The sequence below is a fragment of the Ochotona princeps genome, chromosome 7 (genome assembly GCF_030435755.1).
Source record: "Ochotona princeps isolate mOchPri1 chromosome 7, mOchPri1.hap1, whole genome shotgun sequence".
In the NCBI taxonomy this organism is placed as follows: domain Eukaryota; kingdom Metazoa; phylum Chordata; class Mammalia; order Lagomorpha; family Ochotonidae; genus Ochotona; species Ochotona princeps.
The window spans coordinates 11,726,059-11,753,515 of record NC_080838.1 but is presented as its reverse complement, the minus strand read 5'-3'; the positions used below and the strand labels follow the sequence as shown (position 1 = coordinate 11,753,515).

The following is a 27,457-nucleotide window of genomic DNA, read 5'->3' as shown; positions in this document are numbered from 1 at the left end:
TTACACACTTGACCATCTCAGCAATGTCCTTTCATTTTTGAGATATATTAGAGACGACTGGAACATTTTCTTCATCTTTCAAAAGTCACATAATAAGTTTATGTAGTTTCTACTAAAACTGTCACAGAATGTACTTTTATGTAGGAAAAGTAAACATTTTTGAATGATACTTACCTGAACTACCTTTTCATCTATGTTGCAATGCTTTCTCTAAAGTTTTACAATATATTACCCTCTATTTATTCAACATGGGAGATTTCCTTAAGTTTGTAATTGTTTTCTCACTAGAAATAATTGTATCTTGACTTGATGACAATATTACTTCTTGTGGAATACTGAATAGGAAGAATGTGTAGTTTAAGGGTGATTTTGGACAATGAATGTAGGGTCGATTGCATTTTCAGACACTTTGATATTTTAGTCTAGCTTTTTAGCAAACTGTAAAGCAAGTCAGTCAATTTTATTGTAGCTGTGTTATTTGTGACACATTCATATTACAGGAATCAAAGTGAAGGATGACATAAGTTTCTTCTTGCTTTGATGTTGAGTCAAAAGTTGCTTCATTTACATTTCAATCTTTTCCATTATCTAGAAACCTGAAATTAAAAAAAATGTGGAATTAACTTTTACACTGTGCTAAAAAATAAAAGCAACACTTTAGATAAAGCTTTAAGATTTAAAAGATTTAAATCTGTGTGGGGTTTAAAAAGAAATTACGATTTTTTTTAGAAACATCAGTGTTTTGGTGTTAACCTATCAAGTGCTGAATCAAATTGTGCTTCTTGTGGTTGGAGACTGAGATTACATTCAGTATCCTGCACAAAGTAGTCATCAGTAGAAAATACCTGCTAAATTCCTCCAGATATCCTGGGTTTCGAATTTCACTTGCATCTGTGGATCTTCTAGACTCTCCTAAAGAAAAAAAGATATTGAAATTTAATGATTTCTTGTAGGCACAGGTTACAGACAGACTTCCATTTCAGGAAGTGTCCTTCTCTCTGTAAATCCTATCTAACCTCATGGCTTTGGGAGACAAGATGACATACTCAACACTCAGAAGGAAAGTTTGTTTACAGAGCAATGTAAACAATGTAATGAATTCAAATGCACGAAGCTTACATATCTAAACAGATGTTAATTCGGTACTTTCATTTCTGAACTTTTACCTTTTATTTGTTGAGTGGGGAGACAAAGTAAGCTCCTGTCTCATGGCTCATGGTTCACTGTAGAAATACCCTCAAATGACTAAGGCTGGGCATGTCAGGAACCAGGTTTTTCACACGCATGCATGGACCCAAGGCCATCTCATTCTCCCTCCAAGGGTGCTAATTAGCAGAAGCTGGAATTGGGAGTAAGACTGGACTCCAAACCCAGACACCTTTTTCGTGGGTTCCTTAATTGGCACATTCACTGCTAGATAAGTTCCCAAAGTTTCACTTTTACTTGAATTCACTGAGACCAGCAAGATGCTTGGTATCTCCTATTAATAAAAGCCTTAGATTTCAAGCCTACCCTTATAATTTCTTGAATTCTGTTTGTCATAGGTTCTATATATTTCTGGCTCCCATACACTATGACTTCTGTATCATTTACACTGTATCCTTTGAAATTTTGGAAGATCTTCCATCCAATTAGTCACTTCTCAAGTGACTGTAATGGCTGGTGCTGTGCCCATCTGAAGCCAGGAGCCAGGAGCTTCCTTCAGGTCTCCCACGCGGGTGCAGTGTCCCAAGACTTTGGGCCGTCCTCAGCTGCTTTCCCAGGCCACAGGTAGGGAGCTGGATGGGAATTGGAGCTACCGGGATTAGAATCGGCGCCCATATGGGATCCCAGTGCGTTCAAGGTGAGGACTTTAGCTGCTAGGCCACCGTGCTGGGCCCACCATTTCTTTTTTATTCCTTCTTTTTTTGATGTCCCAAACTTCTGCTTCATAGAACTTAAATTCTATAATTACTCACTCTCTTGCAAATAGCTTTGACTTCTTTGCCTTTTTTCTACTTTTCATGTTCACTTGACAAAAAAATGTAACCCTGGTTAGTTAAATTCAACAGTCTGCCTGTGTCTAGTGTAATGCAGTTGAGAAGTCCTCCTTCCAATTTCATGGCCACATACACTAGGTGTACCCTTATTGCTTCAAGGTCATCCTGTTAAGCATTCCTTGTCCATTCATTCTTCCACTCTCCTAGATAATTATTTATCTAGTTCTTATTTTATCTCAAACCTCGAACTTTCAAAGGAATCTTTATTCTTAGCTGCTGGTTTATTTCCTAATTTTGTAGAGAAAACAAAAACATTGGGAAGGGGCAGGTGTTTGATCTATAGGACGTCGAGAAAGCTGGAAGAGTGCAATTGACACCATTGCAGCAAGAGAATCCAGTACCAAAGAAAAGCTGACATGTGGTATCTGCTTCTAGAGTCTAACATGGCCAGCAACTGATACTTCTCTGACAGGAATGGTCAAGACATTCTCATGTAGCAGATTCTCTCCAGTAGGCAACATAGGATCCTGTTTGCCTCATCAGCTGGCTCATTGCATTCAAGAACTGGAATAAGCTAGAAAATGCTGAACTGCCACAAATCTGTCTTCTACTTTTACTTGAACGCAATGGTATATAATGCAGCATTATATGTAAATAAGTGTTTTTGAATGTCTGTAGAAGAGTATGAATTAAAATGAAGGAGATACTACCTAGGAGTTTGCTGACTGGAAAGGTGACTGAATTAAGTTTTGGTGTGCAAAACATTTTTAGTGGCTTTGTTTTAGAAAAGGGTAAATAATAACTCATTCATAAAGGATGTGTCAGAGTTTATAGACTAGACCCCTGGTAATGGATTCAACCTTTTCACAACAAATCAAAAGTATTGGTGCATGCTCACATGAATATACAGTGGTCATTACCTTAAATTTAAAACTCACTATAAGCAGCCAACACACAGAGCAGAATGCGAAGGCTGCATTGTATCAGTGTGGTCTGTGGAGAATTTCTCCATACGGTTTTTGCCTTGTTGAAATATAGGTTGTGGTTCAAAGCTAAAGGGATTACTTTTGAATAGTCATCACAGAGGTTGATTACATTCGTATATCATATTTAGCTGGACCCTGCAGGCTATTATTCCATTAGCTATGCTGGTCCTGCCAGCGTCAAAAAGTTGATCACCTAATGTTAAAAGACCGTGCTTTCTGTTGACCTTATCAAAATGACTCAAAAGGTTTGCTAAAAAATAAAACTCTGATTATGTTTTATGAAACTGATTCAGAGTAACTACTACATATAAAAAATGCTTATGGGTGATCTTAGCACTTCGCCACTACTGATGATGAGAGGATATTTTGCTTTTGTATTTCAGCATATTCTGCTTCAAGTCATAGATTCAATTTTAGTAGAAATGGCAGTTTTTTTCCCTCACTAATTGCAATGTCTCAGAAGCTGACTTCTGAAAAAGGAAAAACAGAAATCACTTCTTTCCTCATCACAGATTTCAGTCAGATAACACTGGTGCTGCAGATGGAAACTTCGCTCCGATGGCATGCTCTGATACGGTTTTCCCAGGCTGCTTGTACAAGAGAACAGAGATTTGTTTTGAAGGAACAAATATGTAAATCAACAATTTGCCATTCACACTTAATAATCAGAAAGTACCTTCCAATAAATAAATGAGAATGTTTAACTGTTAATTCGTCAAGCAGTGGTTGTGTAGTTTGATGTGATAAGTATTTTCATAAAACCTGAGTCCCGTTACCAATACAAAGCACATTCACATAAGCATGGCCTTTTCCCATTTTATTATGAATTAGCCCAAAATAAGTAGCAACGATTCCTCTTTGAAAATTATATTGACAGTTATGCCTTTATTACTTGACACAACATAAAAATTTCATTGGAAATGCAGTGATTTTGCAGCTATCTCAGTTGACACAGGCTCATGGGCAACCTTTGGCACCGTCTTTCTTATAACTGATGGTGTGGCAAACGGCTGCTCAGAGAACAGAGCACAGGTTGTCATCCTGACACAAAGCACTGTTCTCTAATCAGGCGAGCTTTCCTGAAACTGAGATTTCCTAGGATTTCTCGTGTTGCTTGATTTGAGCTTTTCCGGTTAAAGAACAATTGAGGGATGCGGAGGCACCCAGAAATGATTAATAGAAGAGAGGTGCCATTTTCCATCTTTGGGCTGAGGTGTAATAGTTAGGGGATGGTGCCATTGCAGCCTGACCAAGAAAAGGGAGTATCCAGTAAGATCTAGAAGCAGCACATTGCAGAGTAGCACAGCTGTCAGAACTGAGATGAAGCCTGGGGCCCAGGAACAACATTCTGACCTCTTTGTCTTCCTGGTCCCCAGTCTGCTTACTCCCTTTGCTCAGGTGGCCCCTTCCACCTTAGGTATAAAACTGACAGCCAGAAGGCAAGTAAGCCTGAGCTATGGGCTAAAGTCAGTCTCCTGTAACACACAGCTGAGAATGTGAGACACTTGATCTTGTGTGTGTAGAAAACAGCATAAAATAACCACAATATCCAAGTGCCATAATTTGGCCAAAGTTCAGGATGTGAAAATTATTTAAATGCCTACATATTTGCTGTAGGCATATTATTTTGTCTTGATTTTTTCTTTTTTTCTATCCCCTCTTTTGCCTCCATTTCTTCCCTTCTTTCTTTGCAGTTCCCCCTTCCTTACATTCTTCATTTCTTCTTCTGTTAACATTGGCTTGTCATTAATAGCCCTTTTCATTGTAAAGTTTTGTGAACAATTTCTTGAATCAAAGCTTGGAACCATATAATTAATTTAGTCTGTCAAAAGATCAGTTTTTCTGGCAATCCCTTTCTAATTTTTGTTATGAAAAATTAATCTGTTCTGCATACTAAAATTGAAATAATAATGTAGTAAGTCTATAGATGATGAGTGCAATAATAGAAATACAAACTTTTTAAGGCAAAAGAAATTTTTAAAATGGACTCTCAGTGCAGGAAACTCACATGAGCTCTAATTCATTTCTGGTATGTAATAATTCTCTTTCCAAATGTTCTGTTCCTTTGTGAAGTGTCTGCCCATTTCCTGTGCCCATTTCTTGAGTGGTTTGTTTGTTTTGGTGTTTTGGTTGTTCTGGAGTTCTTTGTATATTCTGGAGATTAGCCCTCTATCACCTATGAAGTGCGCAAAGATCTTCTCCCATTCGGTGGGTTGCTTTTTTACTTTGTTGATTGTTTTCCTTGCTGTACAGAAGCTTCTTAGTTTGGTGTAGTCCCATTTGTTTATTTTAGTCTTGATTGCTATTGCTTTTGATGTTTTTTTTTTTTAGGAAGTTGGGGCCTACACCTAAATCTTGCAGGGTGCTTCCAGCATTTTCTTCCAAAAGTTTGAAGGTTTCTGGATGTAGGTTTAGGTCTTTTATCCATTTAGATTTGATCTTTGTGTATGCTGAAAGATGTAGGTCTAACTTCTTGTTTCTGCAGTCTATCAACCAATTGTCCCAATAGCATTACTCAGCTATTAAAAAAAAAAAACAAAACAAAACCGAAATGCAGTTCTTTGTGGCCAAATGGACCCAACTGGAAACCATTATGCTAAGGGAAATGAGCCAATCCCAAAAGGTTAGTTACCACATGTCTCTCTCTTCAAAAGAGCTTTTTTCTCTTACTGAATTCTTCACTGACTCATAGGTCATACAGTAGCATCATTTTCTCCAGGAAGGTTTTTGTTTTATCATTTCTTCATTGATTCATTGGTCATCCAGTTGCATGGAACTTAACTTCATGGTGCTATAAATTTATAAATTTCTTCTTTTTTTTTGTATGTCTTCTCATTTAAGGGAATGTATAGTAACTGTATAATAGAGACTATCATATCCATATGTGAACATACAATGCAGTATGCATCTCTACTTCCAATCCAAAGACCGACTCCAAATGAAACTGTTAAATACATCTTAACAATAGGATGCTGGACTGTCTGCCATTGTCCGTACCCGCAATGTCAGGATACATTCAGATAGCTTAATGATTAAGTTATGACTGCTTATGAAGGACTATACTATTATAATAATATAGGGGAAATCAGTGGGGGGAAAAGGGAGTTTTGGGGAGAGTGAAAGGAAAATTCCAGAACCTATGGAATTATGTCATAACATAAAAAATAAAGAAGGTAATGCAGAAGGGCATATTTACGATAATAGTAACAGGATTCATCCTAAATTTTGTTCATGGTATTATTTAATTTAGGAATAAAGAATAATATAGGCAAAATGCACATTGTCTTTTAAAGCCCATGTTTTATCTACAGTCTATAACAAATTTCAATTACACTAGTAATCTAAAATTTTGTTTAAAACTCTGTACTTAACATGTCTACAAAAATGTTTGACATTTCTTTAAAAATAATGCCACTGTTGCATTTCAATTTTTTTTTAAGATTTATTTATTTTTATTACAAAGTCAGATATACAGAAAGGAAGATCTTCCGTCTGATCCACTCCTCAAGTGACTGCAATGGCCGCTGCTGCGCCGATCCGAAGCCGGGAACCTGGAACCTCTTCCGGGTCTCCCACGCGGGTGCAGGGTCCCAATGCATTGGGCCGTCCTCAACTGCTTTCCCAGGCCACAAGCAGGGAGCTGGATGGGAAGTGGAGCTGCTGGGATTAGAACTGGCGCCCATATGGGATCCCGGCGCATTTAAGGCGAGGACTTAAGCCACTAGGCCAAACTGCCGGGCCCCACATTTCAATTTTTTTAAACAAAGAAGTGAATTTAAGTTTAAGCATTTACTTATCTATTGAGAAAGTTATTAAATTTTAAATAATGTCAAATAAAAAGAAGAGAACCCAGGAGGAACTTGGTCATCTCTGCAATGAGGAAATGGAGCTTCTAGGGAGACCAAAGCAAGCAGGGTTTACAGCTAGTGTTATTGTAGAGTGAATGTTTTGTTCCCTTTGCCCAAACTCAAATATTGAAGCCTAATCTCCAATGAAACTGGTTACTCCATGGAGTTCTCAAAGTAAATGATTCCTCTCTTCCATGTGAAGATACAAGAAGGAATTCAACTGAACTTGAGCTGTGGTTATGCAATAAGGTGGAGGAATCCACCATGGTGGGAGGGTTTGGGGAGGGGTGGGGAGAACCCAAGTATCTATGTAACTGTGTCACATAATACAATGTAATTACTGAAGTTAAATAATAAATAATTTAAAAAAAAAAAAAAAAAAGAAGGAATTCATCTGCCAACTGAAAGACCTTGACCATGTTAGTACTCTGATCTCAGACTTCCTAATCCCTAAAACTGTGAGAAATAAATGTCTTACTTAGACCACCTAGTCAATGGTAAATTGCATGGGTAATACAGCAGCCCAGGCAGGCTGAGCTGAGACAAAGTGGGTCAGAGAGCGGAGAGCCAGATAGCGAGAATCCTGTAGCTCTATAGGGCCACGTGCAGATCAGAGCATAAAGGCAAGGAAACTACCTGAGCCCAGGGAAAGGAAATGCCCCAATGTCTTGAATGAGCAACACACAGCGTCCACAGAAGGCCAAGAGTTCCACCTGTTATCACCAGGCATACCAGAAAACTTCATAATTCACAGGACTTAGATTAAAGGGTCAAGTCTTAGAGGAGGTGAGGAATAGCCTAAACTAAGCTCTGATTTCCATTAAAAATAGTGAAAGCATAATGAAAATATTACTGTATCTCAAAACCAAGCTCAAAAGTAGTTATGGAAATACAAAACTGTGCAGCACAAAAATTAATAAGGTAAAATTCGCAATATTTGGCATCTAATAAAAATTGCAAAGAAAGAATAAAGAAGAAGAAATCAATCAAAATGGACCCACAACTGACCCAGTAGTTAAGATGACAAAGATATTAAAATTGAAAGGCAGGGCCTGCCGTGGTGGCCTAGCAGCAAAAGTCCTCACCTTGTATGCACCAAGATCCCATATGGGCACCGGTTCTAATCCTGGCGGCCCTGCTTCCCATCCATGTCCCTGCTTGTGGCCTGGGAACGCAGTTGAGGACAGTCCAAAGAATTGGGACCCTGCACCCACATGGGAGACCCTGAGGAGGCTCCTGGCTCCTGGATTTGGATCAGCTCAGCCCTGGCCGTGGTGGTCGCTTGAGGAGTGAATCACCAGTCGGAAGATCTTTCTATCTATCCTCTCCGTGTATCTGACTTTGCAATAAAAAATTAAATAAACCTTAAAGAAAATAGAAGGCAAAAGTAATAGAGATCACTGAAAATTTAAAAAGTTAAAATATGAACAAATATGAGCCAGACGCCTGTAGAAAAATCCAAGGACCCCCAGTGGATGCCTGAATCTGGCTAGTATTACTAAACTCTACTAACGGGAAAGGACTTCAAATGCTTCATGGAAAAGGTCAGTGCTGTAGCACAGTAGGTTAAGCCATTGCCTGTGATGTGGGCATCTCATATGAGTGACAGTCCTAATTGGATCCGTCTTCCAGCTAATATGCCTTTGTACTCGGGGCCCTGTAACACACATGGGAAATCTGCACTAGACTTCCAGGCTCCTGAGTTTGGCTTCACGTACCTATGTCACTATGGTTAACTGGGGAGTGAAACAGCACATGGAAGATTTCTCAACTCTGTCTTTCAAACAAATTTAAAAATCTTGGAAAAAAAATTCATCAGGCCTGGTGTGATAGCCTAGCAGCTAAAGTCCTCACCTTGCATGCACCAAGATCCCATATGGGTGCCAGATCTAATCCCGGAGGCCCTGCTTCTCATCCATGTCCCTGCTTGCGGTCTGGGAAAGCAGTCGAGGATAGCCCAAAGCCTTGGGAGCCTGTACGCACGTAGGAGACCCAGAAGAGGCTCCCAGTTCCTGGCTTCGGATTGGTGCAGCTCCAGCCTTTGAGGTCATTTGGGGAGTGAATCATCAGAGGGTTTCTGTCTGTCTTTCTTTCTCTTTATATATGACTTTCCTGACTTTCCAATGAAAATAAAATAAATGTTTTTTAAAAAAACCCTTCAAGGAAAATGTATAGTCTCAAAAAATCAAGCATGAATTTTAATTTTTTTACACTAAAATAAACATCTTAATTCAATTTTTAGGCTAATGGATGGGTAGCATACATGGCTATGCTGGATAAAGGGATGATTTTGTGTGAAGTAGAGTGGGAAAGTGCAAGATTTTGATGTAAAATTTATGAACTGCCCATTTCTAGAGATTTCTACTTAATATTTTCCAACTGCAGTTTTGACTGTGGGTAAGTGAAATCTCAGAAAGGAAGTAGAGTTTCAGTAAAAGATGGAGGTCACACGAATTGGTGCTTCTTTTTTTCCTAATGATATTTTTGGTGAAAAATATTTTTAATAGATAAACTCAGATGGAACAGGGTCAACTAACTCCAGCATATAACAACCATATAGTACTAAAAGAAAAAGAGCAAGAACAAAAGTCCCCATCACACCTATAATTCTCTGTGTCCAGAAGGGAGGCAAGAGCAAAGACTTGGCAGATTGGTGGAACTATTCAGCAGCAGCTGACATGCTTCACAAGAAATGATCAAGTCCTCAGAAACAAAATGACATCAGAGGATCCCGAAATATGTGGCGAGGAGATCATAAAGATAGCATAGTTTATTTTGAATTTAAGACATTTCATTCTTTAAACAAAGAAGTAATAAGAGAATATGGGATTTTTAAAATATGTGCATTGGATAGCCACATTTTGGTCAACAATGGACTACCTATGATGGTAGTATGATGGTAGTCTGGTATGAGCTCTCTTAGTTTGGATACATAAAATTCAGTGTTTACATATTTACCTGATAGGCTAAATATACTTTTTTTTTTCAGAATGTGATACCATCCTTAAGCAACTCTAGGTTGCATATGTAAAATAAAAGGGTATGACAACAAGAGTACAGGTGCTGGAAGGGGGAGAAATGAAAGGATGTTTTATAAGATTATTTTATGTTAGATCATCTAAGATTCCTTGAAGGTAGACTGTAATAAAGGAAAAAACACATGCTCCTCATTGCTTTTGTTTTTACAATTTGTTTTATATTTTCCCTTGAGCTACTGCATGTGAAAAGAAAGAAATTGATCTATTTAAAATAGTGACAATGAGGAAATAAAGTTCTAAATAAATATAATTTTCCAAATGACTAGTGTATTTGCTCAAGTGTGGTCCCAGACCAGCGGCCTGAGATCACAACTGAGGCATGTTACAACTGCAGTGTTTCAGACTCCCTTCAGTCCCAGTAAATCAAAACCCACATTTGAACAGAATCTCACGGTAATTCATTAGCTTACAAAAATGTGAGAACAGTTGTGTTCTATAATCTTACTCTTACTTATAGTGAATTGCTTAAGTTAGGAGCAAAAGAGCATGCTCAGGAAAGGAGATAGAGTGGTTCTCCTCTTTCATTCAGCTGCAACCTTCAGATCACAAATAAAAAATTTTGTTTCCAAAGATTGAGCACTTGTTTTGTACTAGGGAATGAGGCGGTTATCACTTCCCAACTACCTGAGGCTCTAGGTATTACTCCTGTTTGCAACAGGAGGAAGCCAATGGCTGGAGAGATTGACCTGCTCACCATCGCAGAGCTGCACATTGGTTCTCATCACAGATTCAAACCCAGGCTGGCTCCAAGTGAAGATATGCTCAAGAGCTTCTTAACTTGAATTCAGAAGAAGAGAGGGGAGAAACAAGAAGGCCTCTCAGACAAGCATACTGTGTTAGGCTTGAAATGGTGGATTTATTTGAGTTGTGGCAAGAATGACGGTGTCAAGCCTATTTAGTTCTTAATCATCGGTTGTCTACTTAATTTCTTGTGTTTTAGAGATCTTTACTAATGCAGCAGTTAAAAAAAAATAGCTATGTGCTCAAGGAATCTCCCTGCCCACCACTAGTCTGACATGTAGGGTGTGACAACTGAGCTCAGACTGGTGAGAAATCTAATTCAGGGTTTCCAACATCCAAGTTGTTGCCTTTATTTCATTATACTTTGACTGCACCCCAATGGATTCAGGCTTCATAATGCCAGAAAAAGAGGAAAAGAAAGCAATTTATTCATGTTTTCATTGGAGCTCACTGCAGACATGAAATTTCTCTAAAAATGCAAATTGTTTGATGCCGCAAAAGTGAAACTCTGGAGCTAAAGCTCTTAGAGGAAAGTGCTTTCCCAGGGCTAATGTTTTTATGCCCACTGATTGAATAAATCGATCCATTTATTACAACATCTTTACTTAAGTTTTTTTCTTCTTTTATCCCCAGATAGAATGTGTCTAAGGCTACTAAAGGACTTTTCCTTATCACTGAGAAAATTGGTTACACTTGTTAATTTGGCCTTTAAGCCTAGATATATCAAAATAAATACCATAAACAAGTGTAGAAGAAATCAATGTAGATCTGGGCGATATCAGATTGATCAAAAAAGGATTTAGTAAGACTCCAAATGTAAAATACTAATGTTCAGACTAAGCCCTTACTTATGTAATATGGCATTAGACAAGCTCAGTATAAACCTGAAAGAAACTATTTCTGAAAACAGAATTGGTTCACTTTTGTTATATTAAAGAAAAATCCCCAGAAGGCCTACCTATCCAAGGTATTTAATGTGAACATTCGTTTTAAAAAGATTTCTTGTCTTTGCTTCAGCTATTCTTGTTAATTCATGGGGCATCATATCACAATTTCTTTGTTACATATAGCAAAAATTACACTTAACAAGTGTAAGGTTAGTCATAAAAAATAGATAAAACAACGCTCTTAAAAGCTAACTTATCACAAGAAAAAGCTATCAGTCATTCTTTTCAGAGAAGGTGAGGACAATGAGAAATAAAAATAATACACAAAGACTCCTGAAATGCCACTTAGTCTGGTTTTGGGCCATTAGGACGTATGTTTAGCAGACCTCAAGGAGCAAACCCAGCACCCAGTGAACACTCCTTTGGCTAAACATTCTACATTTTAACTTGTATGACAATGAATGAGACACTCACTCTACTCCACTATCAGAATCTCACAAAGTTTAAACTGCTTCAGTACTAGATATGGTTTATGTTCAATATATACTATGCTGTACACAAATGGTAATATCTATTTATTTGCAATATATTCAACAATTGAGTGTGTACCAAGTGAAAACAAATTTGTAGGATAAGAGCTGGGGTATAGCTTATAGCAGTATGTGAGATATTTTCAGAAAAGAAATGTTAATATACAACTGCTTAAAACAATTTCATTGGTTGAACAGTGTTTCAGAACCAATACTGACTTCAATATGATATATTTAAGTACTCATCTATAGAAAAAATAGCCTGCTGGGTTTTCTGTAATTGGAGTCAAGTTCTTTAATAGTGAGATTTGTGAATCAAAAGTTTGAAAAACAGAGAATTTCTGTGTTAGAACATGTATCTTCAACACTCAACGTGTGCATTATAAAACTATGTGGGTACACAGTTATGTATGAATTTAGAGTTTAGGAACAAAGAAACATTGAGTTGGAACTATATGGAGAATTCCCACATAGCCCCTACTTCCCCAGATGCCATGGACATAGGATATATGTAACAATGGACATTGTTACATTGGTAAACTCTCGTGCACTGTTGTCACGCAAGGTCTACTGTTTACATTAAGGTTTACTGTTTACATGTAGGGTTTTCATGAATATATAAGGACATGGACCTACCATTACAGCATTATACAGACTAGCTGCACCATTTGAAAAACTATGCTCTCTCAATTATGCCTCCTTTCCTTCCCACAACCCCTGGCAACCGATAATACTTTATTGTTTCCATTATTTTGGTTCTTCTGGAATGTCCTTTAGTTGGAATAATCCAGTATGTAGCCTTCTCAGGCTGGGCTTCTTTCACTTAGTAAAATGAATTTCAGTTTCCTTTGTTTTCTCATTGCTTGCTGCCTCATTTCTTTTTCAGTGCTGAGTGATAAAGCATTGTCTGGATCTACCACTATTTATTGGTTCAACTCCTAAGAAAACTTCATAGTTTACAAGTTTTAGTAGTTATGATTATAGCTTGTATAAACAACAGTGTGCAGGTATTTACATGAGCACAGGTTTTCAATTCATTTGGGCAAATTTCAAGCAGCATAATTACTATGCTGTATGATAAGAGCATCTCTCATGTTGTAAGAAGCTAATAATCTCTTCTGATTGTCCTGATCATTCTTTTTTAATTGTCTTGTTCATTAGTAACAGCAGAATAACTTTTCCTGTGTGTATTTTCCAAAATCTACACTGAATGCTCTGTTGAATGTTTAAGTTTGCATCACTGTATTATTATACTACTGTAAAGAAACCCTTGTGCATAGGTAAGGTTTTCAAGTTTTTTTATATTTCAGTCTGGACTATTTCTTAGATGTTATTGAGGTTCACTCCCTTGTTTTAGCTAGCTCCATCCTGAACTGTTACCTCCTTGAAAGGTCTTCATTGTCCATTCTATTTTGTACATTTCTCTGTTATGTCATTGGTTTCATTTTTTCTTGATTTTTCTATTACTGGAATTATTGATAATTAAGAATTTAAACCACAATTTTAGCCATAGATTTTTGTTTTGAAATTTGTTTCAAAAATGTAAACATATAACCTCCAATGTTCATACTTTAAGGAAATAAACATAAATTTCTGGTAGCACTTAAAAGCTATTTTTTGGCATCTAATTTAATTAAGTTCTATAAACTGTCCATTAGCAATATAAGATAAAGAGCATAAGAGAAATTGGGGGTAAGGCAGATGTTTTAGGATTCGACAAAAACAGAAGTCTATTAAATGCTATGGATGATGATATTTAAGTGCAGAAAACTAATTTTAAAAGAATATTCATTTTTTTGAAAGGAAGAGTGATGAGAAATGACCCTCGTATCTATTAGGTCACCCCCAAAATGACCGTAATGGCACAGGCTGGTACAGCCAGAAGCCAAGTTCCTGGAATACCCACATTGGTGGTAGGGACCCAAACTCTTAGATCATCTTCTGTTGCCTAACTAGGGGGCTGAATCTGAAGCAGAGCAGATGTGACTCAAACTGGCACTCTGGTATGGGTTACAGCGTCACAGGCAATCTTAACAAACTTGCTTGTCCCTAGTTTTTTGGTTAGAATTTCAAAAGAACCCCAGATGCTGGGAAGACTCAGAAAGGGAAATTTGTACACAATGGGGAAATTTAATCCAACACAGAGTTTCATTATTGGAGAATGACAGATCATCCACCGAAAACCAATCTTTCAACTTGTACTTTGCATAGAGTAGTCGTGTACAGCAATTGTTTGGCTGTTCTGTTGTATGAACACGATAGGTACTGGAATATAAGTGTAGCGTCTTTGCAACATTATCTTTCCAGCATTCATGCTGTAGAATAAAGCATCTAGAGCTTTGTAATATTTCTGATATTGTTCCCATTTATTATATCAATTCATATTAAGCTTTGTCATCTATTTCCCTAGGTTAATAAGTTCAATGCAATATTCATTTTGCTAATCCTCATTCATACCTCAGGTTTTCTTTTTCCTGCCTTTATGTCATTGATGATGCTATTTCCTCTGTTGATCTGCACATGACCAAGGTGCCCTTTAAGGATTTATGCAACTACCACCTCTACCATAACCTCATTCCATGTGAGTCCAGCTGAAAATGCTCTTCCTGTCTGATGGACTTTCTGTAACTCTCCTCTGTCCTTTGTAGCACACATTATGTTATACCTTACTTTCTGATTATTTGACTGTGGGATCCTACTTCCCCCCAAATTATAGTTGTAAAATCCTTGATTTTCACATCCATATCTCTATCCTCTACTCCCTTTCCATTCTGTTCTATCACAGAATTTTGCATGAAATAAATAATTGGTAAATATGTATTAAGTGAATTTTAACAACATCTAGGGCAAGGCTGTTAATTTGGAGTAGAGAGTGAGTGGTTCTAGTATCTCATTAGATTTTTTTTTTTGAAACTGACTTCGTTGCAATTCCCCCAGTCTGTCAATAAATATGAGTATGCATGTTGCTTTCTTTCCCATTGTGATTGTATTGAGAGAGCTATGGTGGAGCCTACTGGTAGACCTCACATTAATTTTCTCTTTTTGAGGGCACTACTGGACTACACCTTCCAGGTAGCCTTTGTAGTGAGGGATGCCTGAGACTAACTTTCCTCCAGAGAAACATAAATAGAAGCACAATATATCTGTTACGTGCCACATTCTATAAAAAAGCCTCCCAAATGCTTTACCCAGCAGTCAGTTGGAGGCCTATAATAATGAGCCTGAGGCAGCGGATGAGCCACAGATGGAAGGACCTAGGGCTTTTGAATGAGGCCCCGTAGGATGCCCTGGACCCCCTTTACTCTATTAAGTCAATGCAGAATCAACTTCTGTTGTCTGGAACCATTGTTTACACTCTTTTATCTCCATAATCCAATACATCTCTCACTAAAATGATGCAGTAGGGAAAATGATGGCAGCTGCAAACTACCTCACCGACTTGGGAGAAACATGTCCTTGTTTACAACAGATAGAAACACACTTTAGCTGAAAACTATTGAAAAGGATGTTGAAGGAATTATAGGAATTGGCTAATCTATTAGCATGAAAAATGGAAAACTTGAGTAGACTAAGAATCTAATTAGGTTGTGTCTGTTTTGCCCACCACTGTCTTAGCATCTAGTTTAGGTAGAAATAATATTTGATGAAAGACTAGATATTTGAGTGAGGAAACGTGATGGATATAAGGTCTTCATTTCTGTTGAAGGATATTCAAATCTCAGATGTTACATTCATCAGAGGAAATTAAAGTTAGATATGAAATCATCCCATGTTTTTAGATTTGAGGTCTGAATTGATGCTTCTGGCACAGACAAGTCACTCAGTAGAGTGAGGCTTACTCTGGATGGCTACAGAAGAATCCTGTTCTTTGACATTTTGATGAAGAGGTCATTTTATTGCCAGCACACACAAGTATGTAATATTACATTAGGTGCAGAGTGTGAAGTTTCAGGTAACTCTGTGTAAGTATTTTTATGCCATGGTCAAAACTGAAGAGCTCATTGCTTGCTTTATCTACCTTTCTCCATGCCTTTGGACACTGCACCATTCAGGCTGCAGTTTATTCCTGGCATTATTGCCAAAGTCTTTAGACTGGGCTCCTAGCTTCTGGTTTCTCTTTATCTCTAGCCCATCCTTTGCATTGTCAATCAGTAATATTTGGACATTCTGGATAACTTCCATTTTCCCAACATGTTAAAGCCACCTGTTTAAGCTTCAAGTCCTTAAATATGCTAAATTTTGCATGAGCCATTCTCTCTCCATTACCAGATGAGTTCCTACACAACTTTCATCACAACCCAAAGGTATCTTTTCTGGGCTGCTGCCCCTTAAGCTAGGTGTTTCTGCATGGCTCTGTATACCTTATCAGACTGTGTTACACAGACATTTCCTTCAGCCAGGGGACCTCAATAATACTGATAGCATTCTGGGAATCAATGCGTTCACACAATTCTTTTAACTCATTGGGACAATATTTACTGTTCCCATATTGCAAGTGAATATTCACAATATCAAAGAGTCTCATTGACTCAAAACTGATAAATGGTGGAGCCATGGCCTTCGCCTAGGGCATCTGAATCTGGAACTGGCACTGTACACCACTATTTCATTGCCCAATGAACCTTCTTTCTCCATTCCTTTGTTTTCCAAACCATCCTTAGGGTATTTGAGCATCCAACTTAAATTTAGTAGTCCATCTTATTTTATTAGTGAAAAAAATTATGTTTCATAGCTATCTTGGAAAATGGCAAGAAATAAAGGCTATTTTGTCATCTTTTCTTTTATGAGGGCTAGAAATTCCAGTGAGTGTTCTGAGGTAGAACATTTGCTTAAGGGCACACGTGGACATGTTGCTCCTGACTGGCCAAAGTTTGCCACTCAGGTTATGAGTGCATGCACACTTTGAGGATTTTTAAATTTTGGTAAAACTGTACTGCCAGGGGCTACTCTACAGAACACTCTAGGGGGTAACAGAGGTGTCTTTTCATGCTTCTCATTCTATGAGAACAGTTTTCTTGAACCCTTTAGTGCTCAAGGGGAAGAGCTTGTAGGGAAATACAGCTACTAATTAAAAGTAAAAGAAATACTTCAAATTGTTGAAAAACAGTTTCCATACATCAATGTGAATGAACCTTCCTTGCTTCCTTCTTCTCTCCCTAAGTTTCCATCTTTTCTCTCTTCTCTGTCCTTCCCCTTCTTATCCTTCCCCAAACAGTTGATTTCATTTCTAATGAATAAAAGATTACATTATATCAAACCATATATAAGTCTTCCAAAAATTCACAGAAAATATTGTTGTTAAATATTATGCATGACTTTCAACTTTTTTTTCATACCCAATAAATTTGTCTTTTATTTCTATTTTCCCCATTGAGCTTTAGAGGTATCTTCACATATAAAAAAGTTTTAATGCTATCCTTATCTTTTCAGAAGAGAATTTAGTAGAAATAGAAGGTTAACTGGGCAGAAAGCACCATGGGAAGCAAATTTCCCAGACAGAGCTTTCCTTTAGCAAAAGCATTAGCTCTCCTCTAGCCTGGCATCACATGGGAGTCAGCAGGGGGCATGAAACCTTGCGTCCTGGCAGCAAGGGCCCGGCAAAGTGTCTAAATCTCATGTGGCAAACCTTTCCAGGAATATAGTTTTCAAAAAAAAAGAAAGAAAACATATGAGAGATGTTCCAAAAAATATCTTATGATTAGCCCTGGGAGGTAGGGAGAAGGCAGCATGTGATTAAGTCCATCAATACAGCCAGATTCCATCTGAATAAAGTGTTTTTAAATGCTCTTAAATAGAAAACTTCTGTTACCTCACTTAGCGATCACTGAAGATAAATGCCTGGCCATGCTCTACCAAAGGCATAGTCACTGTTTTCAGCCTCAAAACAGATATTGATTTTTTCATTTCAAACTCTTAATGCCAAAATTAGCAGTGTCAGTTTGAATTAGGGGTGGATGGCTTTGAGCGTTCAAAAGTGAACAGGCAACGGGGCCAGGCTGCTTTTTCTCTGTTTTTCCTCTTTTGTGATTTACAGACAATGAAGAGAAGTATGCAAGACACCCTGTAGATTTATGGCACTCAAGAAATATTTAGTCCCACTGCACTCACATGTCCTCAGTCTATCAGTTTCCTTCAGGTGCCAGGCAGGGATAAACGTAACTAGATTGAGGATTGTTGTAGATTTTCTGTGCTGGGTATTTTACTTCTTACTTACTGTCTGAAAATTTGTGTAGCACTTTAAGTGCCAGAGTATTCCATCTGGGGTATCCCACAAAGGGGAGTCCAGCATGGTTACTAAATTGCTCTAGTGGCAGAGTACGGATCCTTTCTACTTTGCAGTTGATCACATGAACATATCTACAAACTGGGCTAGTGAGAGCTTCCCTCATATGAAGAACTTGATCAAAGGAATGCATACAGTTTTTTTTTACAATTTTTAAATTATTTTTTATTATTTGTTATTACAAAGTCAGATATACAGAGAGGAGGAGAGACAGAGAGGAAGATCTTCCGTCCGATGATTCACTCCCCAAGTGACCACAATGGCCAATGCGCGCCGATCTGAAGCCGGGAACCTGGAACCTCTTCCTGGTCTTCCATGCGGGGGTGCAGGATCCCAAGGCTTTGGGCCGTCCTCAACTGCTTTCCCAGGCCACAAGCAGGGAGCTGGATGGGAAGTGGAGCTGCTGGGATTAGAACCAGCGCCCATATGGTATCCTGGCGTTCAAGGCGAGGACTTTAGCCGCTAGGCCATGCCGCCGGGCCCCATAACTATATACAACTGATACAGTTAGGAATGCATACAGTTTTGCAATACAGATGTTTGAAGCATGTGATCACCTCAAGAAGCACATGCCAGCCAACCTAAGTCAACCACATTGAATTTACCATTAAGGAAGAATGTCAATGAGAGGGAGTTGGGGAGGGAAAGGAAAGAATATATATAAATACTCTGAAATACTCCTACGTCTGTCCAGGCAATATTCTATCTTCATGAAATTCATTTTTGGTCTGAATGAGCCAGGCTTTTATTTGATATCTCCTGTGTGTGTGTGTGTGTGTGTGTGTGTGTGTGTGTGTGAGAGAGAGAGAGAGAGAGAGAGAGAGAGAAAGAGAGAGAGAGAGAGAGAAACAAAGAAAGAGAAATAGAGGAAGAAAGGCAGGAGAGAGGTAAAGACAGAGAAGAAAAAATAGGTAGGCAGAAGCAGACAGGAGCTAGAGATCTCTCATATAGTTCCTCCAGGATAAAAAGTGATCTCTGTAAGTCAAGGCCTGAAATTTTCCCAAGGTCCCTTTTCCTACATATTCTAGTCCTGCATATGGGATATAGGTGGGCTGAGAATGACTCCATCAACACAGGGTGGTGTCCCCCTAATGATCTCTAAGAGTAGGAGGGGTGACAGACTTTCTGGGTACTACAAATGATATATATGCTTCTCTCACTGATCATAGTATGTTGACATCTGCTTACTTATGAGCTCTAGGAGGGCAAAGATTGTGTTTTATTGATTCCATATTCCCTAGAAAATATCTGGCTTATAGCTTGCATTCAAATTAGGTTTGATGAATGAGTGAACAGTGGGCTATATGGCACTCCCAAAGGAATCTGTGAGTATGTACTCCAGGAGAGGGAGTGGTCACTGTAGCTGATTATGTCTTAGGAGTGAAATTATAACAACGGAGGAAAGTAAGGGAGTTACATCCTGTCACTGTCATTATCAGTGAGCACTCCCTCAAGACTCAGAGTAAATAATGAAATAATGCTGAACACCAACACCTAGATGCCTGGTTTGTGTATTAGTATCAGTTTTGATTTAGCTTATGCTATTCATTGTTGGGACTGTTAGACAAGGGATCTGGGTGAGACAAGGATCTAGAATTGGTGGGGTTGATAGACAAAGCTATAGTAGAATATGAAGACAGAAGAAAATGGACCTGGAACCCTAAGCTTAGATCACTCAACTCTGCCGGCAAGAAGCAAATCTTCCAGAACATAGAAGGGAAAACTGAAATGCTGGAAGATATGTAGAAAACTTCTAGTCAAGGAACTGGGACAGGCACAGAACTCTGGGATTTGAAGGAAATAACCTCAAACTGCTTAGCCGTGGCCACATTCTTTGTGGGTTTTTGGATGGTTGCAGGGAGGAAAGCTTTTTCTTTCTTGTTTTGCTATTTAGCCTCAGTCTGAACTATAGGTTTGACAATTCTTCAACTATGCAGTTTAAATAGCTGAAATTTAACTAGAACTACTTAATGATTGAGTATGACCAACCATAAAGTTCCTTGGGTTGGAAGTTTGCTAAATCGTAGCTGACATGCACTATCACTCAGTCTTGAGAAACCTTGGGTTCTCTAATAGAAAAGTGTGTGGTTTTCTGCCCGCTCTGCATTGACTACTGCAATACTAATCTCAATGAACTGTGTCACAGCATAGCCAGGCAACAGCAGTGTGAGGAAAGCAAAGAACTGTTCAGTGTTTGAAATGACATAAGGTTACTTGACTGTACAGTTTTCTATGGGAAGGATATGAGTTTTAGGGGTAAATTGCTATGGTTTAAATATGTTTGGATCCACAAACTCATAGAGTTTAGTGGCCAAAGTCTTATATTATTAATGGTACTCAGGTAGAAAGTTAATTCAGTTACAGTGTTCGTAAGTTAGGTCTTCGGGAGGTGACAGAATTAGTGACCCAGTTTTGTTTTTTTTTTTTTTTTTTTTTTTTTTTATTCCTGGCGCTGTAAAAGACCACACAGACATAAGCAGAGCTGTAGACAGAAAAGCATGTTGTCTCTTCCCATGTGAAAGCATGTGCTGTTAGAGGATCCATCAGCAGGAACATCATCTACTGGACATTAAAATAAAGAGGTGCCACCTGCTCTAAGACTTTGAACCTCCACAACTGGGAGCAACATAAGCACATTTCTTTATAACGTTCACTGGCCTCGGCTGTTCCCACAATAGTCATGAAAAGCCAACTAATATGTTTACTATTCAAATTTATTCAAAGGTTTTGAAATGGCTATAGCGTTTGAAAAAAATATTTTTCTTTTTTTGCCTGTAGTCTTGGGCTCTGGAGCTAACACTGAAAGAAAAGGCGCTGTTATCTCACAATGCATTTCTCCTTGTGTATAAAGAACGACACAACAGGAAAAGCTATTTGCAAAGAGATGCTTTGCTTTCTATATTGCAACTGGGAAGCGTAGCTAGTTTACTGTCTAAACTCCCAGCTCACCGATTGATGTTAGAGACAGAAACTCAGTCTCCTAGAGTGAGTAGAATTTATAGACTAGCCTTCAGCTTGTAGATCCTCTGTACCAGCCCTAGGGGAGGATAGGTTTTTATAAATAAAATATTTGTGAACAGCAGTAGTCACAGCATTATTACAAACTTTAAAAAAGAGAGATATCAAAGGGCACAACTACATGAAGTGAGCAACAAGTCAGTGTTTGCTTTTTGGAACCATCCAGGGCTACAATACCATGCAGATCTCATTAATACTCTCCAAATAAAAAGGTGGAGAGTTGTGTTAAGACCAGAGAAATTTTAAAAAATTACAGATCCCAAACATCTGCACATGGATTTTCTGATCAGCTCAGCGTTAGGATGTTAGGTAGTTGCAACTGTGAAGCATTCTATGGGGATACCTAAAGGAGTTAAAATAATGTGATTTTTGTTTGGATTCACATTTCTACAAATATGAGAATACAGTGAAATAATAGTTTATAAGTCTTTTCCAGAGAATTTTAGTTAAGACAGAAACAGTCTTGTGAGGCAGGTTTATAGGTGTATGTGGTGAGGGAGTTGTGCATTGTGGACCCCATGTGCACGGTGTGGGCACATCAGTGCCATTGGGAACAATTTCTACACTTTCTTTTTTTTTTACATTTATTTATTTTTATTGGAAAGGCAGTTATACAGAGGAGGAGAGACAGAGAGGGAAATCTTTCGTCGGATGGTTCACTCTCCAAGCTGCCTCAACGGCTGGAGCTGAGCCAATCTGAAGCAGGGGGCCAGGAGCTCTTCCGGGTCTCCCACGTGGGTACAGGGTTCCAAGGCTTTGGGCCGTCCTCGACTGCTTTCCCAGACCAGAAGCAGGGAGCTGGATGGGAAGTGGAGCTGCCGGCTTTAGAACCAGTGCCCATATGGGATCCCAGCGTGTGCAAGGTGAGGATTTTAACCACTACACTATTGTGCCAGGCCCAATTTCTATATTTTCTTAGTTTGCTCCAGGTTTTACTCCATCCCAGGGATAACTAAGGTAAAAATTAGAGTTCTGTACCACAGGTCCAAAGGGAGCCCCAAGGATGAGCCACAGCTAAGTCTATCCTATTTTAGGAACTGTTTTATCTCTGGGAGCTGCAGTAAGAATGGTCATTTGATCTTAAGATGGATGTTTAGCTGCAGCCCCAACCTGTTATCATTTATGGCAGTTCAACTCTTATGTTTAAACAAAACGAGACTCTGATTTTACCCGAAATAATGCTATTTTTTATTAATTTTTAATTTTTATTTTATGATATTTTATTTTTAAGCAATTTTAACTGTGATATTTTTACGTTTGTGATTTCTTTAAGCTAAATATTTAGTTAGGTTATCTACATATTTTATTATACTCATGCTTTAGAAATCCTATTAAGCAGACACAACACCCAGGAAGTTCAGAGTGATAACATGAATGGCCTTTTAACATAAATAGTAAAATTAGGTACCTAGTTTTGCACAAAAAATATTCTGATAGATTACCCAAAGTTTCACTGTCAGTTTAGGGAGATGGTATTGAGAATAAAGGAAGAGTTTCTAGCAGGATTAGGAAAAGTTGATGCAATCTCTATAAATGAGATTAGCTTATTGGGAATTGACTGCTGCAATTGGCATGCATCTGTACTTCTGAGTAATGTTAGGATTTCCATCTTCATTTCCACTTTGTTATTTTATTTTTTCTCTTTCTCTACTTGTGTCATGACACCTTTATATATTGGAAAGTTGAGCTTGTTACTGCGATGCAAATGAATATGTTATTGTAATAATTTGAGAATATAAGGAAGGTGATAGGAAGAGGGGAGGCAGCAGGAGGAACGCCCAGGCTTCCAAATCTGTACATGAAAATTTTTCATATATGTATAATATATATATATATGAAAAGTTATTTATATTTGGACAATTTGTTTTCCAAAAAAAAGAGACTGTGGAAATACTCTTCACACCATCCAGTTGCAAATACAGCCATAGCCAGTAGACAGCCACGTGGCCCCTTCATCTCCTCTTACAGTGCAGGAAGGAACTCTCAATTACACAGTTGAGAATAGGTCAGCTAGAAGACAAGTGCATAAAGGCTATGAAGAAGATTCTCTTTTGTCACAAATAAGACATGAAAAAAGAATTCTTCCTGCACGATTCTATACGAATTGGTCATCTTTCCAGAACAAACACATTCAAGTAGGTTTCCAATGCGTACTTTGTACGCTGCATGCATAATCAATGTTGAAATAAGAGCTGAATCTTGGTGTGTGACAGTCTGTGAATTAGAAGGTCAAAGTTGCCTTGTATTCCTCTGGGGAAGAAGAGGAGGTAGTAGGAAATTTTAGTCATGTGTTTACCTAGCTTGGTGGATTTTTTTTCAAATATGAATTTTCCTCTGTTCCTTTCACTTACTGTTTTTGCTAGAGTTGGGTAGTATACATAATTTAAAAACCAAGGTATGTCCCTGGGCTCAAAACCACCTGCTGGCTTCAGTTAGGTAATTAACAGTGGTTTATCTGCGTTACAAATATGAAGTCGACTGCCTTCAGGAATTCGGAAGACACTGTGTGAATTCTGATTAAAAGGATGTCTCTGTGATAGGTTCCTTAAAAGACATCCAAAATATTACCTGCTGATAGATGAAAAACGAACAAAACTGCTGAATTGAGAGCTTGTGTTGTTTACTGGCTCAAATCACGTCCTCTAGGTAACTTGCTTGCCTTTGCTATTCAATTTTGTCTCAGCCCGAGTCTCACCTGTCTCTTCTGTTAAGGTTTAACTGCCTTATTTCACAGGGCTTTCACTGCTTAACAAATAGCATTGATCTTTAATCCATACAGTTTAATCATTTTTACAGAAATGGATACAGTAGATTATTTGTAGCCAAACTTCTACGTCAGGTTGTCAGATTGGCCTGACTCCCAGGGCTTGAGTAGAGGAATTTAATGGCAGTAAAACAACTGCACTAGAAATACAATAGAAATCTCTTAGCCTTGTATCTATTGGATCACCACCCACCACCCCAGCTGAAACTGCCAATGGGGAATCACCTCTTTAGGCAACAGTTAAATACATAATAGAACTTCCCTGAAACCATTACCTCAATTGTGCTACATGCTATTTGGGTTTCAAGAAAAGATGGAGTTAATCAACATGATCACAGCTTCAAGACTTTTGAATTTAACAGCATTTTCTCTAACCTAGTCACCTTCTCTTTTTGTTTCCCTCCCCTAGAAAAATCATCAGTGAAGTAATGATGAAATCCATACGATATTTAGTGTGTGTATATATATATGTATATATACACACACACATACATTTCTACCTTCTAATTCATGTTTTGCTACCTCAAAAAGTTTACGGAGCATGGAATTAAAAAAAAAACAATTCATTTTGCTGCACATTTTAAAATCCATGCATTTTTTTCCCCATAATATCTTCTTCCATGGATTTTTTTGAAGAGCTGTTACATGCATGGATTTCAAAGACTCTTTGAACCCAAGGAAGCAATCTTTTAATTCAATTTTCCAAAAATTTTTTGAAGTACATTCATAAACCTTTTAAGGAAAAAGTTACTTTTCACACATGCACGTGCCTTAGAATTTTAATTACTGAACACAATCATCAAAAGCACTCAAGGCTAAGAATTTGAGTTCTCAAAGACTTCAGGTTAAAGATTACAGATGTAACCATGGTATAATTGGACACTTTTTAAAACAGTGTGTTTGTCTGCTTATTTGTTTATTTATTTTCTTGAAAGGCGAGTTACAGAGAGAGAGAGAGAGAGAGAGAGAGAGAGAGAGAGAGAGAGAATGAATTTGGATCTACGCGCTAGATGGCTGGAATGGCCTGGGTTAGGCTGGATCAGGCTGAAGTCAGGAGTCAGGAGCTTCTTCTAGATCTCCCACATAGTGGGAGGGCCCAAATACCTGCACCACTTTCACTGCTTTTTTCAAGCTACTAGCAGGGAGCTGGATTGGAAGTAGAACAGCAGGGGCTTGAACCAGTAACTCTATGGGATGGCATTACAGGCAGTGGCTTTTACCCAGTGTGCCACAAAACCCCTAATCTGACAGTTGTATGATTTACAGTACAATCAGAACATGAACACTTTTTTTTTTTTTGCTTTTTGAAAACAAGTGGAGACTCTGCCGCAAAGCACTGAAACCAAACTACTTCTTGAAGCTTTCATGCATCTGTTCAGAATTAGTTTTACAGTAAATATTCTAACACATTATGATCTGGTCTATTTCAAGAGTGATATAAGGTAGAAAACAGAGTCCAATTTATGCCTCCTGCTTTCTCATGCAAGATTCTTATCAAACACACACTTTCAAATCAGAGTGCTGTTCAAAGCCAACCTCCAGGGGCTCCTCCCGAGAGACGCAGCTTCTGTGGGGCTAGCAGTGGTTGGAAGAACCTCGGTCTCCCCATAAGCAATATTTCTGAAGGCATTACTGGTGTAACTGCCCTGGCGAGTTGGTTTATAAGCATGTCAATAAGAATTCTTTCAAAAAGAAGGAAAACATTTTAAAATTGATTCAGTCTTTACAGTTAGTTGGGTAACAGTTTTTTCCTAAAAAGCCACATTCAAACAGGTATCTGTTGCTTCTATTTCATCACTTCTGTTTGACAGTTTATCTGTGGATGATCACAAGACAGTGAAGAGATTGCTGCCAGAGTTTTGTTCTTCATAATGTTGAACGAAACAGTGCTGGTGATGGACGCGGTAGCTGAGAAACAGAAATGAACTTGAATAAACTCAGTTCAAATAGGATGATCAGGTCACATAGGACCATTAATGGGAGTGATTTTGCCTTTTGTCTGTTGAAAAATAAAAGTGACAGCAGCTGTGTAAAAATTTTCTTTTTTTCTATTCCATAAAGAGCATCAATTTCTAACTTAATGATTTCACTATTTCACTTGTCCTGCACAGACACTGAGTCTTTATGTTTAGCCATACAAATTATTTATATGTGTTGCCAATGAAACTAACATTAGCTTTGCACATTAGATCTTAACTTATGATCTCATCATCCTTTAGATTTTTTTAAGACTTTTAAAAATGTTTATTACAAAGTCAGATATACAGAGAGGAGAGACAGAGAGGAAGATCTTTTTTTTTTCTTAAAAAAGATTTTATTATTATTGGAAAGCCGGATATACAGAGAGGAGGAGAGACAGAGAGGAAGATCTTCCATCCGATGTTTCACTCCCCAAGTGAGCTGCAACGGGCCGGTGCACGCCGATCCGAAGCTGGGAACCTGGAACCTCCTCCAGGTCTCCCACGTGGGTGCAGGGTCCCAAAGCTTTGGTCCATCCTCCACTGCCTTTCCAGGCCACAAGCAGGGAGCTGGATGGGAAGTGGAGCTGCTGGGATTAGAACCGGCGCCCATATGGGATCCTGGGGAGTTCAAGGCGAGAACTTTCGCCACTAGGCCCCCGTGCCAGGTCCATCCTTTAGATTTTTAAAAAAGCAATCAAAAGTTTGGAAGAATCTCAGGGCATGTTCATCTTTTATAACCAGGGGTGGAGAGTCTTCAAATCATGGAAGCAGGTCCTGCTGTTGTGGCACAGAGGCTGCAGTTGGGACATCTGCCTTCCACATGCAGATGTGGGTTCTAGTCCAGGCTCTGCTTCTCATCCAGCTTCCTGCTCATGTGCACCCTGGGAGACAGCAGACGATGGCCTACGGACTAGGATTCCTGCTGTGAAATTTGGACAGAGTTTCTGGCCTCTGGCTTTGGCGTGGCACTGTGCTGGCTGCTGTGGACTTTTAGAATTGAGCCAACAAATGGAAGATTTCCGTCTCTGCTTTTCTGTTTCTGTGTCTTTCAAATAAAATGAAAATACGTGTTTTTAAAAATAATTTCATGGAGGGGGGCCAATGTTGAGGTGCATCAGGTTAAACTGCTCTTTTGTTTGCGATGCCATCATTCAACATGGATGCCAGTTTGAATTTGGCTGCTCCTCTCCATCCCTCCATCCGTCCCTCCCACCCTGTCTTGTCTTTTTCTTTTCTTTTTCTTTCTTTCTCTCTTTCTTTCTTTAAAAAATATATTCATTTTTATTGGAAAGTCAGATTTACAGAAAGAAGGAGATACAGAGAGAAAGATTTCCCCAAGTGACTGCAATGGCCAGAGTTGAGTCAATTTGAAGCCAGGAGCTTCTTCAGGATCTCCCATGTTGGTGCAGAATTCCAAGGCTT

At 38.5% G+C, this 27,457-nt stretch overlaps 1 protein-coding gene across 2 annotated transcripts in view; it reads right to left on the bottom strand.

Moving 5' to 3' along the window:
- Positions 1 to 447: 447 nt before the first annotated feature.
- Positions 448 to 27,457, bottom strand: part of TTC29 (tetratricopeptide repeat domain 29) — a 256,810-nt gene continuing 229,800 nt past the window's right edge. For both annotated transcript variants that reach the window (XM_058666674.1, XM_058666675.1), the window contains 2 exons: positions 846 to 912; positions 448 to 596 (listed from right to left, as the gene is read on the bottom strand). In XM_058666674.1, coding sequence (XP_058522657.1) covers positions 572 to 596; positions 846 to 912 — 92 coding nt within the window. In that variant the 3' untranslated portion in view covers positions 448 to 571. The remainder of the gene's footprint in view (positions 597 to 845; positions 913 to 27,457) is intronic.